The 15,422-nt window shown below is 47.8% G+C and overlaps 1 protein-coding gene across 2 annotated transcripts in view; it reads right to left on the bottom strand.

Annotated features, from left to right (window-relative positions):
* The window catches only part of LOC137428018 (myosin-binding protein C, cardiac-type), a 139,960-nt gene that overhangs the window by 63,275 nt on the left and 61,263 nt on the right, over positions 1-15,422 (bottom strand). For both annotated transcript variants that reach the window (XM_078777529.1, XM_078777528.1), the window contains exons 14-15: positions 3,090-3,256; positions 143-308 (exon numbers count right to left, since the gene is read on the bottom strand). In XM_078777529.1, coding sequence (XP_078633655.1) covers positions 143-308; positions 3,090-3,256 — 333 coding nt within the window. The remainder of the gene's footprint in view (positions 1-142; positions 309-3,089; positions 3,257-15,422) is intronic.

Genomic DNA, 15,422 nt, shown 5'->3' with positions numbered 1-15,422 from the left:
CGAACCACGACACTAATGAGCATGGTTTATTTTTGTTCAATATGGAGATTGTACAGCTCAAATCAAATTCAGACATTGAGTGTAACTTAATACTATATACTCAATTTAACATGTAAGTAGAAAAAGGTTAAAGGTCACCCACCTGCCTCTGTGTATAAGTTTTATGCGTTCCGACGGAACAACTTCAATTCCATTCTTGAGCCATTTTCCGGTCACTTTTTCATCCGATACTTCACAGGTGAATTCAGCACTGTCCTCTGCCTTCACAGTGAGGTCTGCGATGCCTTGTAGGACCTCCAATTTCTTATCTACAGGGGGCAGCACAGTGTGAGTGGATCGAGTGCAGCCACCCGACTGCTGGTTGCATCATTTTTATGTGGGCCCATCTGCCGCTGATGCAAATGAAGCTCCATAACCAGTTATCTGGTCCTCATTTTGCCGACCTCAGAGGGATGACAGGCTGAGTCAACCCCACCTGGTGTTAATTCACTGGGATTCGAACTCAGGATCTTAGGATCCCAAGCCCACCACCCTAACCATTAGGCCATATTTCAGAAGGCATTCAGTAGAGAGCACACCTCCACCTGGTTCGCCATATCACTCAATGGTGAAGAATCACTTTAAAAAATTATACTAGCTGGAACCGGATCCGGATCTTCACCAAAATCGAATCATTTCGTCCTTGTCACATACACTACATCTCCACCAAATTTCGTCTGAATCCGTCCACAACGTTTTGAGATATCTTGTTCACAAACTGACAGACAGACAAACGGACAGACAGACAGACAGACAGGGGTGAAAACATAACCTCCATCCACCTTTGGTGGCGGAGGTAAATATTAACATGAGTGGGGCAGCAGTACAGTGTGAATAAGTAAATAACAATAGTGTGGGTGAAGGTAAGGTGTTAAGAGTGACATTAGTGTGGGTGAAGGTAAGGTGTTAAGAGTGACATTAGTGTGGGTGGAGGTAAGGTGTTAAGAGTGACATTGGTGTGGGTGGAGGTAAGGTGTTAAGAGTGACATTAGTGTGGGTGGAGGTAAGGTGTTAAGACTGACAATAGTGTGGGTGGAGGTAAGGTGTTAAGAGTGACATTAGTGTGGGTGAAGGTAAGGTGTTAAGAGTGACAATAGTGTGGGTGGAGGTAAGGTGTTAAGAGTGACATTAGTGTGGGTGAAGGTAAGGTGTTAAGAGTGACATTAGTGTGGGTGGAGGTAAGGTGTTAAGAGTGACATTAGTGTGGGTGAAGGTAAGGTGTTAAGAGTGACATTAGTGTGGGGGAAGGTAAGGTGTTAAGAGTGACATTAGTGTGGGTGGAGGTAAGGTGATAAGAGTGACATTAGTGTGGGTGAAGGTAAGGTGTTAAGAGTGACATTAGTGTGGGTGAAGGTAAGGTGTTAAGAGTGACATTAGTGTGGGTGGAGGTAAGGTGTTAAGAGTGACAATCGTGTGGGTGGAGGTAAGGTGTTAAGAGTGACATTAGTGTGGGTGGAGGTAAGGTGTTAAGAGTGACATTAGTGTGGGTGGAGGTAAGGTGTTAAGAGTGACAATCGTGTGGGTGGAGGTAAGGTGTTAAGAGTGACATTAGTGTGGGTGAAGGTAAGGTATTAAGAGTGACATTAGTGTGGGTGAAGGTAAGGTGTTAAGAGTGACATTAGTGTGGGTGAAGGTAAGGTGTTAAGAGTGACATTAGTGTGGGTGAAGGTAAGGTGTTAAGAGTGACAGTGTGGGGGAAGGTAAGGTATTAAGAGTGACATTAGTGTGGGTGAAGGTAAGGTGTTAAGAGTGACATTAGTGTGGGTGAAGGTAAGGTGTTAAGAGTGACATTAGTGTGGGTGAAGGTAAGGTGTTAAGAGTGACATTAGTGTGGGGGAAGGTAAGGTATTAAGAGTGACATTAGTGTGGGTGAAGGTAAGGTGTTAAGAGTGACATTAGTGTGGGTGAAGGTAAGGTGTTAAGAGTGACATTAGTGTGGGGGAAGGTAAGTTGTTATGAGTGACATTAGTGTGGGGGAAGGTAAGGTATTAAGAGTGACATTAGTGTGGGTGAAGGTAAGGTGTTAAGAGTGACATTAGTGTGGGTGAAGGTAAGGTGTTAAGAGTGACATTAGTGTGGGTGAAGGTAAGGTGTTAAGAGTGACATTAGTGTGGGGGAAGGTAAGGTGTTAAGAGTGACATTAGTGTGGGTGAAGGTAAGGTGTTAAGAGTGACATTACTGTGGGGGAAGGTAAGGTATTAAGAGTGACATTAGTGTGGGTGAAGGTAAGGTGTTAAGAGTGACATTAGTGTGGGTGAAGGTAAGGTGTTAAGAGTGACATTAGTGTGGGTGAAGGTAAGGTGATAAGAGTGACATTAGTGTGGGTGAAGGTAAGGTGTTAAGAGTGACATTAGTGTGGGTGAAGGTAAGGTGTTAAGAGTGACATTAGTGTGGGTGAAGGTAAGGTGTTAAGAGTGACATTAGTGTGGGTGAAGGTAAGGTGATAAGAGTGACATTAGTGTGGGTGAAGGTAAGGTGTTAAGAGTGACATTAGTGTGGGTGAAGGTAAGGTGTTAAGAGTGACATTAGTGTGGGTGAAGGTAAGGTGTTAAGAGTGACATTAGTGTGGGTGAAGGTAAGGTGTTAAGAGTGACATTAGTGTGGGTGAAGGTAAGGTGTTAAGATTGACATTAGTGTGGGTGAAGGTAAGGTGATAAGAGTGACATTAGTGTGGGTGAAGGTAAGGTGTTAAGAGTGACATTAGTGTGGGTGAAGGTAAGGTGTTAAGAGTGACATTAGTGTGGGTGAAGGTAAGGTGTTAAGAGTGACATTAGTGTGGGTGAAGGTAAGGTGTTAAGAGTGACATTAGTGTGGGTGAAGGTAAGGTGATAAGAGTGACATTAGTGTGGGTGAAGGTAAGGTGTTAAGAGTGACATTAGTGTGGGTGAAGGTAAGGTGTTAAGAGTGACATTAGTGTGGGTGAAGGTAAGGTGTTAAGAGTGACATTAGTGTGGGTGAAGGTAAGGTGTTAAGAGTGACATTAGTGTGGGTGAAGGTAAGTAAGGTGTTGGTGAATAGTGAGGATTTCAATGATTTATTGGTTACCTTACCTTGTACCACAAGTTCAGCAATAGATTCTCCTCCATTGGTGATGACCTTGTAATGTCCGGCATCTTCCTTGGATGCTGAATTAATTATCAAATTGAGCTTCTTCCCAATCTTCTTCATTCGGTATTTAAATGTATTTTCCCCCGTCAGTTCAACCCCATCCTTTTCCCTGAGAAACAAACAAGATTTATTTTGAGGATGAAAATATCATTTTGTTTTCCGAGCTTGGTTGGCACATCCAGCTCTCGGTGATTGAACATTTCATCCTTCATCACATTTTTCATGAATTTTAGTTATTTTTGTATGAAATGCTCAACTGTGGGGTAAGGTGACACTAACTGCGGGGTAAGGCGACACTAACTGTGGGGTAAGGTGACACTAACTGCGGGGTAAGGCGACACTAACTGTGGGGTAAGGTGACACAAACTGTGGGATAAGGCGACACTAACTGTGGGGTAAGGCGACACGAACTGTGGGGTAAGGCGAAACTAACTGTGGGGTAAGGCGACACTAACTGCGGGGTAAGGCGACACTAACTGTGGGGTAAGGTGACACAAACTGTGGGGTAAGGCGACACTAACTGCGGGGTAAGGAGACACAAACTGCGGGATAAGGCGACACTAACTGTGGGGTAAGGCGACTATCTGTGGGGTAAGGCGACACAAACTGTGGGGTAAGGCGACACTAACTGTGGGGTAAGGTGATACTAACTGTAGGGTAAGGTGACAACTCGTGGATACAACAAGCACATTCATTTACAGGAAGAGAGAGAATACAACAACAACAACAACAGGCATTTTAAGGCCATTTTCCCTGCTAGAATGGGGGTTAGCCTTGCAGGCCCCATGACAATCTTCTCCATTTTGCCCTATTTTCTGCATCTCTCCTTGTTAACCCCCTTGCCCGCATTTCTTCTTCCACCATCTTTAGCCAAGTCTTTCTCGGTCTTCCCCGTCCTCTACTTCCTTCTACATTAATTTCCATCACTCTTCTCAACCAGTCACTTTCATCCTTCATCCAACACATGACCAAACCATCTCAAACTGTTTCTCTTCACAGCATCCATCACAGGCTCTATTCCCATCATCTTTCGCAATTCATCATTTGTCTTCCTCTCTCTCAACGATACTCCGCACATCCACCAAACCATTCGCATTTCCACCCTTTCCAACCTCCGTTGCTGCTCTAAGTTCATTACCCATGTCTCGCTCCCATAAATCATAACACTTCTCACACATGCAGAATTCAGCTTCAACGACACTCCCCTCCTCATCAGCACGTTACTCAGTTCCCAAAACTTCTTCCATGCACATCTCACTCTCGCAACCGTTGCCGAGTCTGATCCACCTTCTCCATTCAGCATATCTCCGAGGTAGCAAAATGTTTTCACACCTTCCAGCTTCACGCCGTCTCCAAGATCCAACTCAACATTTCCTCCATCTGCAGCTCCCTCTGTGCACACCTTACACTTGAATGTAGCTGCCACACTGGTTAATGACACTCTCAGACCACTACATTTTTGATGAACCCACTCTGCGCACATTGTACATTGAATGGAGTTCACTCCGACACCCTTCCTGAACACAGCACATGGCCACTCTCCAGTTCTTTCCACCTCACCACATGCTTTACCACTTGTCATCACCTTCGTTTTTCCGATAATCACCTTCAGACCTTTTGTCTCCATACATTCCTTCCACTTGTTCATCTTCTCCTTCAGTCCATCCATACTTTCCGCAATCAACACCAGATCATCTGTATACAACAACTCCCACGGTAAACCCTCCTTTACGTTCTGAGCGAGCACCTCCATCACAGCTACAAATAGTGGTGGACTTCGTACCTGATGCACTCCCACCTTCACCTCAAACTCACTACTGTTGCCGTCCTTCGTCCTTACAGCTGTGCGCGCTCTTTTGTACATTGCCATCACTACTCTGATCAACCATTCCTCCACTCCTAACTTCCTCAATGCCCATGTCATGACTTCGCGTGGAACCCTATCGAATGCTTTCTCCAGATCAACAAACCCAAGAAACAACTTCTTCCTCTTCTCCATGTACTTCTCCTGCAACTGCCTTAAATAAAAAGCGCATCTGTCGTTCCTCTTCCTGGCATAAATCCAGGGTACTCAGTTCCCAATCCAGTGGAATGCGGCCTTCTTTCACCACCAGATTACAGATCTCTGTCATTCTCTTCACACCCCAACTGCCTGCTGCCTTAAACATATCTCCCACAACTCCCGTCGGCCCTCCTGCTTTTCTACTCTTCATTGCTTTCATCACTTCCTCAACTTCCTTCTCAGTTATCTTCTCTGCGGTCCGAAGACTGGGTTACTCTCGATGTTGCCATCCCATTCATTCTCTGCATTCAACAGCACATCCATATATCTCTTCCATCTTCCTTTAATTCCATCTGGGTCCACAACTATTTGTCCCTGTTCATCCTTCAAGCAACTCACCCCCGTCACATCACACCTCTCTTTCGCTATCTGCTTTTCAATCCTGAATACCGCTCTCTGACCCTCTTCCAAATCCAAGCGTTCTCCGAACATTTTCCTACATGCCTCCTGCACCTTTGCTACCTCTTCCTTTGCAGCCTTCTTGGCTGCCTTATAACTTTCATGGTCTGCCTTTTCTGCCCCCGTACCCTTCGCCTTCTGCCACTCCTTGACCTTCTTCCTCTTCTCGTCAATCATATTTCCAACTTCATCATCCCACCACCATGTTTCCCAGGTCCTTTAGTCCATCCACATGCGTCACCAACGGCTCCCAACATACTATCTTTCAGTGACATCCAACCACTTACAAGCTCAACCACATCATCCTCTACCATACTCGGCCTCTCTTTTAATGCCTCCCTCACTGTCACCTCTTTCAACCTCCACACCTTCATTCTCGGTTGGTACTTCACCCGCCGAGCTCTCCTCACACCTTTCACCCTTATGTCGCAGACAACCAAGTGGTGCTGTCAAACAGCCTCCTCCCCCGGGATCACCTTTGTGTCCTGGAGGTGCCCCCTATCTCGCCTACGCACCAGCAGGTAGTCAACGGGTTGTCGTCGACCCACCTGACGTGTATGTAACAAGCTCATTATCCTCTTTCTGGAACTGAGTATTACAAATCAACAAATCAGCTCCATCAGCAAACTCCAAAATCCTTTCACCCTCTCCATTCCTCACACCATATCCGTAACCCCCATGAACTCTCTCAAGACCATCCATCCTCCTTCCCACATGTCCATTTAGGTCTCCCACCACAACAACTTCCTCATCTTTCACGTTTTCCATCAGCTCTCTATAGCACACCAGAACTTGTCCTTCTCTTCATCACTCCGACCGACCTGCGGAGCATATCCCGAGATGACGTTCACCAAGAGCTTTCCAATCATCATTTTCACCATCATCAACCTATCACTCACTCTAATCACACTCACCACACTGTCTACAAACTCCTCAGAAAACAGGACACCAACACCATGCACGCCTTCCGGGGCATGCTTGCCACACAAACTTGTATTTCTGTCCCTGTCAACCTTCACCATTCTTACACCACTTCCCTTCCATCTCGTCCCCTGCACACAACATATGTCCACTCTTCTTCTGACCAATACTTCCACCACTTCTCCTGATCTCCCCGTCATTGTCCCTACATTCCATGTCCCAAACTTCAGAAACCGATCTCCACGTGGGGCATCAGACGTTTCGTCGTCATAAATGGAGTGATTTCCACCATTGCTTCGATCGGGTTCCCCACTTTGAGTTTTGACAAGAGGGAGTGAGGTCCCCCACGGGGTACTTCGGGCTGTACCCTGCCCATATGTAATTGTAGTTGTCATGGTTCCCTTTTTGAGGAATCTTTTTATGGCCGGATGCCCTTCCTGACGCCAATCCTTTTAGTCACCTCTTACGACATGCAGGGATATGGTGTACCTATTCTAAACCAGGGTACAAACTGAGGAAGAGTGACAATAGAGAAGCAAATGCAATGAGGTGCATGTGGGTGCATTGAATGATGAGAGAAAGAAATGACAGTGTGAAGGAATGAGAGCAGAAGGAAATGATAAAGAGTTGACGGTGAGGCCTTGAACCTCACATTACTCAGATGAGACCCACGTGTTTGAAATTGATAGAAAAATACAAGATAAGAGATTGGAAGTTTAACAAAATGGAGAAAAACTTTTGGACAAGACAAATTAAGAATGGTATCCTTGGCTTTTGATGTTGGAGGTCGTTCTCTCGGGAGTAGAAAGAAACATGTCTGTGCATAGAGGAAGCAGACACTGGGATTGAAGAAGGAATACTTGAGGAAGGAACCAGATACCACCTGCATTCATGATATGATATTGTTACGAAGGAACGGCGAGAACCGAGAAAGAACTGCTAGAACCGAGAAGGAACGGCGAGAACCGAGAAAGAACTGCGAGAACCGAGAAGGAACGGCGAGAAACGAGAAGGAACTGCGAGAACCGAGAAGGAAAGGTGAGAACCGAGAAGGAAGGGTGAGAACCGAGAAGGAATGGTTGAGAACCGAGAAGGAACGGCGAGAACCGAGAAGGAAGGGCGAGAACCGAGAAGGAACGGCGAGAATCGAGAAGGAACGGCAAGAACCGAGAAGGAACTGAGAGAACAGAGAAGGAAGAGAGAGAACAGAGAAGGAAGAGAGAGAACCGAGAAGGAACGGTGAGAACCAAGAAGGAACGGCGAGAACCGAGAAGGAATGGCGAGAACCAAGAAGGAACGGCGAGAACCAAGAAGGAACGGTGAGAACCTGTGAAGGAACGGCGAGAACCGAGAATGAACGGCGAGAACCGAGAAGGAACGGCGAGAATTGAGAAGGAATGCCAAGAACCGAGAAGGAACGGCGAGAACCGAGAAGGAACGGGCGAGAACCGAGAAGGAACGGGCGAGAACCAAGAAGGAACGGTGAGAACCGAGAAGGAACGGCGAGAACCAAGAAGGAACGGCGAGAACCGAGAAGGAAAGGCGAGAACCGAGAAGGAACGTTGAGAACCCGAGAAGGAAGGGCAAGAACCGAGTTGAACGGCGAGAACCGAGAAGGAAGGGTGAGAACCGAGAAGGAACGGTGAGAACCGAGAAGGAACGGCGAGAACCAAGGAGGAACGGCGAGAACCGAGAATGAAGAGTGAGAACCCGAGAAGGAACGGCGAGAATCGAGAATGAAGGGTGAGATCCGAGAAGGAACGGCGAGAACTGAGAAGGCACGGCGAGAACCGAGAAGGGATTGCGAGAACTGATAAGGAATGGCGAGAACCGAGAAGGAATGGTGAGAACTGAGAAGGAATGGTGAGAACCGAGAAGGCACGGCGAGAACCGAGAAGGGACGGCGAGAACCGAGAAGGAACGGCGAGAACCGAGAAGGAATGGCGAGAACTGAGAAGGAATGGCGAGAACTGAGAAGGGATGGCGAGAACCGAGAAGGAATGGCAAGAACCGAGAAGGAATGGCGAGAATGGAGAAGGGATGGCGAGAACTGAGAAGGCATGGCGAGAACTGAGAAGGAATGGCAAGAACTGAGAAGGAATGGCGAGAACTGAGAAGGAATGATGAGAACTGAGAAGTTTATGGCGACAACAGAGAAGGGATGGCAAGAACTGAGAAGGAATGGCGAGAACTGAGAAGGAATGGTGAGAACTGAGAAGGGATGGCGAGAACCGAGAAGGAATGGCAAGAACTGAGAAGGAATGGCGAGAACAGAGAAGGAGTGGCGAGAACCGAGAAGGAGCGGCGAGAACCGGGAAGGAACGGCGAGAATCGAGAAGGAACGGCGAGACCCGAGAAGGAACGGCGAGAACCGAGAAGGAACGGCGAGAACCGAGAAGGGATGGCAAGAACTGAGAAGGCATGGCGAGAACTGAGAAGGAATGGCAAGAACTGAGAAGGAATGGCGAGAACCGAGAAGGAATGGTGAGAACTGAGAAGTTTATGGCGACAACAGAGAAGGGATGGCAAGAACTGAGAAGGAATGGCGAGAACTGAGAAGGAATGGTGAGAACTGAGAAGGGATGGCGAGAACCGAGAAGGAATGGCAAGAACTGAGAAGGAATGGCGAGAACAGAGAAGGAGTGGCGAGAACCGAGAAGGAGCGGCGAGAACCGGGAAGGAACGGCGAGAATCGAGAAGGAACGGCGAGACCCGAGAAGGAACGGCGAGAACCGAGAAGGAACGGCGAGAACTGATAAGGAATGGTGAGAACTGAGAAGTTTATGGCGACAACAGAGAAGGGATGGCAAGAACTGAGAAGGAATGGCGAGAACTGAGAAGGAATGGTGAGAACTGAGAAGGGATGGCGAGAACCGAGAAGGAATGGCAAGAACTGAGAAGGAATGGCGAGAACAGAGAAGGAGTGGCGAGAACCGAGAAGGAGCGGCGAGAACCGGGAAGGAACGGCGAGAATCGAGAAGGAACGGCGAGACCCGAGAAGGAACGGCGAGAACCGAGAAGGAACGGCGAGAACCGAGAAGGAACGGCGAGAACCGAGAAGGAACGGCGAGAACCGAGAAGGAACGGTGAGAACCGAGAAGGAATGGCGAGAACTGAGAAGGAGCGGCGAGAACTGAGAAGGAATGAGCGGGAAGAGTTCTGAAAAGATTGCGAATGTTCTAAGGGACCTCCTCTCTCTCTCTCCACCCCTCTCTGTCTCTGCCCCATCCCTCTCCATCTCTCCCCTCCCCTATCTGTCTCTGCGCCACCCCTCTCTGTCTCTCCCTCCTCCCTTCTCCCATCCTTGCTCCTCTCACCAACCCCCCTTCCGTTCACTCTTTCCCCTCCCACCCTCCCATCCCCCCCTTCTGCTCCCATCCCCCCATTTACTCCCTCCCCCTCTTCCCTGCCCTTCTTCCCTTCTGCTCCCCCTCCGTTTCCTTCCCCTCCGTTTCCTTCCCCTCTCCCCTTCTGTCCCGCTTCCCTCCTCCCCGCCTCTCTCCCCCCCGCCTCTCTCCCCCCCACCTCTCTCCCCACCTCTCTCCCCCCCGCCTCTCTCCCCCCCTGCCTCTCTCCCCACCTCTCTCTTCATATTCCCGTCACGAAACGACTCTGCTGGGTACCTGTGCTAGTATATAATAAACATGCTCCCCATTCAAATAAACATGCTCCCCATTCCGCTGAGACTTCCGTTTCCGGTCCCTGGAGCAAGGAAGCGTGTTCGACCTCTGGACGGCAGCAAACGTTAAAGTATTTTTCCATTCGTGTATTCGTCAATTTCTACTCGGTTTTTATTGTGCATGTGTTGCAGGGTGTTTTCCAGTTGCTGTTGATTCGCAATTCCTGCAAACTTTTGTATAATTTAACCCTTTTCTGTCCCACCGCGTGCGCGGCCTAGTTTATCTCGGCCCATCGGTGTTCATAGGTGTTCTGCGAATTTAAGTTCTTTCTTTCGCTGTATTGCTTATTTCTCAGATTTTCTCTTCTCCCCCTAACTTCCCCGAACATCGACCACTTGTCGAACGTTTTAAATCTCTTCAAAGTCTCGTCACGTCTCTTCTCGTCTCGGGAAGTCACGTGACGTCACGTCTCTTCAAAGCCGTGCATGCGCGCACGCTTTCGAAGTGAATAAGTAACTTTTCACAATTGTGTTTTTGTCGTAATACCGGCTTTACCACAGGTCGAAACTTTATCTTTCTTTCCGTGTGTATGTAACTATTGGTGTGTCTCTAATAGTATTCTTGGTGTTGGTTTTTCATACCTGTGTACAGAATACCTGTGTGTGTACCTGTGTACAGAATACCTATGTACAGAATCGTCGGTACAGTTCGTGTCGCATATTCTGACGCCAAGCGTAGGACTAGTAGTAGGACGCTACCGTGTCTGCCCTTGGCTTGAGGCTTTGTTTCTGTCTCAGCGGTTTCTTCGATTGCGCTCGCTATTCCTTTCGGTCTCTATTTTTCACGTTCCACGTTCGGTCTCTGTCTCTGTTTTCATCCCAACTCAAAAAAAAAAATATATATATATATATTCCCTTCACTGTTCTTATCCGTTTCGTTCTTATTTGTTTGTTCGTTCTTTGACCACGTTGTTCGTGATCACGTGTTCACGTCATTAAAAAATGTTTCATCTGTCCCTATAATGGTATTCTGTCATATACGATAACACCTTTTTCTTCTTGTTCTATAAAAGGATGCTTTCGACTTGCTCACCAAGTCTATTCATTCCAAAAAAAAATTCCATCTCTTACAGCTACAGTGCCTCTTTCATTCATTCCCTAAACTCTCCAGAACTCCACCCATCCTTCAGCGTCCTCAAACGTATTTTTGACTCGAAGGTCTCAAGAAACTCATTTTGCAAGAAATGTTCGTTTCCCATTAATCGTACATTTTTCAAAATCCAATCTCACCCCTTTCCTCCAAATCTTCCCCATCACCCATCCCTTTCAAATCTTCCCCCTTGCCCCTCCCCTCCAAATCTTCCCCATCACCCATCCCTTCCAAATCTTCCCCCTTTCCCCTCCCCTCCAAATCTTCCCCATCACCCATCCCTTTCAGATCTCCCCCCTTGCCCCTTCCCTCCTAAACTCCCCCCACACCCCTCCCCTCTGAGACCCTCCCTCACTCCTCCCCTCCTAGACTCCCCTCTCACCCCTCCTCCTCCTCAAAGCGTCCTCCGCGCTTCTTCCCCCTTCCAACTCTCACCTTCATCTCCCTCAACCTTCTGCCTCACTCTTCCCCCTCCTCAAACAACACCTCACTGCGCCTCACCCAATCACCATCAAACCTTTTGTCCGCCCCATTCTTCCCTTTCTCCAAGCTGCTCTGAAATCTCTGACACACCTTCAACAGCTCTCCCTACCTCTTCCTCCTCTTCCACATCATACCCTACCGCTCCCCCCCCCCCCCCCCTGTTCTGTATCCGATGCTCCCCCTTCCTCTTCTTTAACAGTATGGACCTCAAACATCCGGGGCCTTCGCTCAAACTTGACTGATCTCTCCATACAGGTTGCTTCTGACAAACCAGACGTGATCTGCTTAACAGAAACTTTCTTCCTTCATGATGTCTCTGATTCCTTGGTATCTCTCCCAGGTTACTCCCTCCTCCGGTATGATAGACCTGAGCCTCGTCCTGGAGGGGGGGTTGCTATCTTTATAAAAAACTCTCTTCCTCACTCGCCCTGCACTGCCCTCTCTCCACCTCACCCCCAGGAATACCTTTGGCTAAGGCTTCCCCTTCGCTCCCACCTTTTGTTCATATGTGTGTTGTACCGTCCACCAAACAGTGATGACTCCATCTACATCTCGCTGTCTGATAACATGGACCAACTTCTATCTACCCATCCCAACTCTCTCTTCCTCATATGTGGTGATTTCAATTGTCACCATGCCAGTTGGCTGGGTGTGGGTACCTTTCTCACCAGCCATGGCTCTTCAGCAAAGGACTTCTGTGACTCACTGGGACTGACACAATCTGTCAATTTCCCGACCCAGATCTCAATCAACGGAGCATCTTCTCTTCTGGACTTGGTTATGACTAACTTCCCTGAAAATGTCTGCTGCTCTTCTTCTGCTCCAATCGGCTCATCTGATCATGTGCTTGTTAAAGTGGACATCTCTCTGACCATTCTCAGAGAGCCTCCTCAGCGTCGACGAGTCTGGCATTTCACTCAGGCCAACTGGCATGGTCTTCAAGCAGCCATCAATCATCTGGACTGGTCTCCCATCTCTACCGCCTCTGACATCAACTCATCCTGGGAATTCTTCCAAAGTAAACTGCTCTCTCTCATGCACAGATTTATCCCATCTCATCTTCAGTTGTCATACCCTTCCTCCCGTTCATGGTACACGGAATCTTGTGGTGAGGCTATTGCCCAGAAACAACTTGCTTTCGTCTTCTGGAAAGCAAATCCAACGGAAGGAAATCTCATTTCCTTTCACAAAGCCCGAAACAAGTGTGTGTCCACCCTCAGGAGAGCCAGGAAACAATATCTCTCCGTTCTCAGGACAGAACTCTCTTATCTGTCTCCCTCTTCCAAATCCTGGTGGCGTCTGGTCAAATCTGTTTCTGGTGTTTGTTCCCCCCCCCCCCCCTCCATCCCCTCCCTCACCTCAAACGGCCACACGGCTGACTCTGCGCGTGAAAAAGCTGAATGCCTCAACTCTGTGTTGGCCTCTAAATCTTGTGTCCCAAACCCATCCCTCTCTGTACCCACCGTACCCAGTCATACCCAGCTGCTCCTGGACTCTGTGTCCTTTCCTCCTGACAAGGTGGAAAAGTTTCTGTCAACCCTCGACTCTGATTCTGCAACTGGACCTGACGGCATCAGCCCACGGGTCCTAAAATATTGTTCTTCCGCTCTTTCACTCCCTCTCTCTGTTCTCTTCACACTCTCTTTTGCTCAAGGGCATCTGCCATCTGCTTGGAAATCTGCCAACATCACCGCTTTGCACAAAACTGGTGCAAAAACAGATAACAGCATCTACAGACCAATCAGCCTTCTCTCAATTATCAGTAAAGTCATGGAATCCATCATTGCTTCAGATATGAAATCTTCCTCATCTCCAATGGCTTGATCTCTGATCATCAATTTGGTTTCAGACCTGGTCACTCTACTCTGGACATGCTGCTACTGCTTTCTCAGCAATGGATGGAGGTCCTCAACGCCAAACAGGAAATTAGAGCTGTCTCCCTTGACATATCACGTGCCTTCGATACGGTCTGGCACCCCGCTCTGCTCACCAAACTCTCCTCTGTTGGTATCCATGGAAATCTCCATGCATGGCTGGCGGACTTCCTCTCGAGTCATAGTCAACGTGTGGCCCTGAATGGGTTTCTCTCATCTCCTCTTCCTGTTCAGGCTGGAGTTCCCCAAGGCAGTGTTCTGGGCCCTGTGCTTTTTCTGGTCTTCATCAATGATCTCTCCGACTCTCTTGAAAATCCTCTCTATCTCTTTGCTGATGACTCTACTCTCTGTCGCTCCATTCTTCATTCCTCAGATCGGCAGTCTGCAGCCTCCTCACTCTCTGCAGACCTGGACAAAATAACAGACTGGGCAAACAAGTGGAACATGTCTTTCAATCCTGACAAATCTCACACTCTTGCGATGTCTCTCCGAAAAGACCGACTGGACAACCCTCCCATCTACTTTCTGAATAATCCTCTCCAAGAAGTTCTGTCACTCAAACTTTTGGGTCTCACTATCTGCCATGATCTTTCCTGGGAAAACCACATTTCAAATCTGGCCTCCAAAGCCAGTCGCCGACTGGGCATCCTCCGTCGTGCGAAGTCCTTCCTTGGCACACCTGAGCTCCTCACCACGTACAAGGCTTTCATCCGCAGCTCAATGGAATACTGCTCTCCCCTCTGGGCTGGTGCTCCTGCCTCACACCTAGCTCGTCTTCACGCTGTTGAAAGCAAAGCATTCAGAATCATTGGAATCTCCCGTGATGAAGCTAACTCCAAGGGCCTCTCACTCACTCACCGCAGGCAGGTTGGTGGTCTTTCCGTCTTCTCCCGACTCCTCTCTGGCCTTGCCCCCCAGCTCTCTCTGGGCTCTGTCCCGCAAATATTCCTACAGGTCGCACAAGATCTGCCTGCAACCCTCTTATGGTTAAACTGCCAAAATCAAGACTCTCTGCTTACTAGTCTAGTAGGAAGACTAGGTCCCCCTGCACCCCCCGGAGATATACTTCTAATCAGTGTTTCTAGATTGGAAAAAATGTGTAGAAAATGACTAGCTATGGCCCCAAGCTGAAAAAATGTCCCACATACCATTTTTATGCAAATTACTGCTGCCATTATCAAAAAAACGATTTTTGACATATCTCAGCCAATATTGCAGATAATTGAAAAATGAAGGTGTCTAGACCCATGTTTTGAAGGGCATAGATCATGATAGAACTATTCATAACATGATTACATGTGTCTATGGTATACTAGTATGCATATTAATGCTGTAATTACAAAATAATCAGTTTTACAAATGATAAGGATACGTTAATACTGCAGATAACTTAACATGGTACATAAGGGGTCTAAACCCAGGTATTTTCAAGGTTAAATGTCAACAAGATGCTCCTGAGTCTTGCATAGGGGCGGGACATTGGCAGTAACATTGGTACCACTCAACTTTTCTTCCCACCATTGACTTTGTATTGCGAGAGATTTTCACTTGCTTATTTAAAGGTTTCTCACCCAGCCCACGTAAAATCTACCAACTCCTGCTGTTAACTCCCAAACATATTTTTTTATGTTATCCAATCACAGTGCAGAAATGACAGACTAGAGATCCAAATTAGTGCTGCTATAGCTGCCATTTTACATTTCCATCCATGTAACATGCGCGCTCGCGCGCTCGTATCAATTGGTAATGTCGCGCGCTCGTATCAAT

The sequence above is a fragment of the Myxine glutinosa genome, chromosome 5, assembly GCF_964187855.1.
Source record: "Myxine glutinosa chromosome 5, kmMyxGlut1.1, whole genome shotgun sequence".
NCBI lineage: Eukaryota > Metazoa > Chordata > Myxini > Myxiniformes > Myxinidae > Myxine > Myxine glutinosa.
The sequence above is the reverse complement of the archived record's forward strand: the minus strand, read 5'-3'. Positions and strand labels throughout refer to the sequence as shown.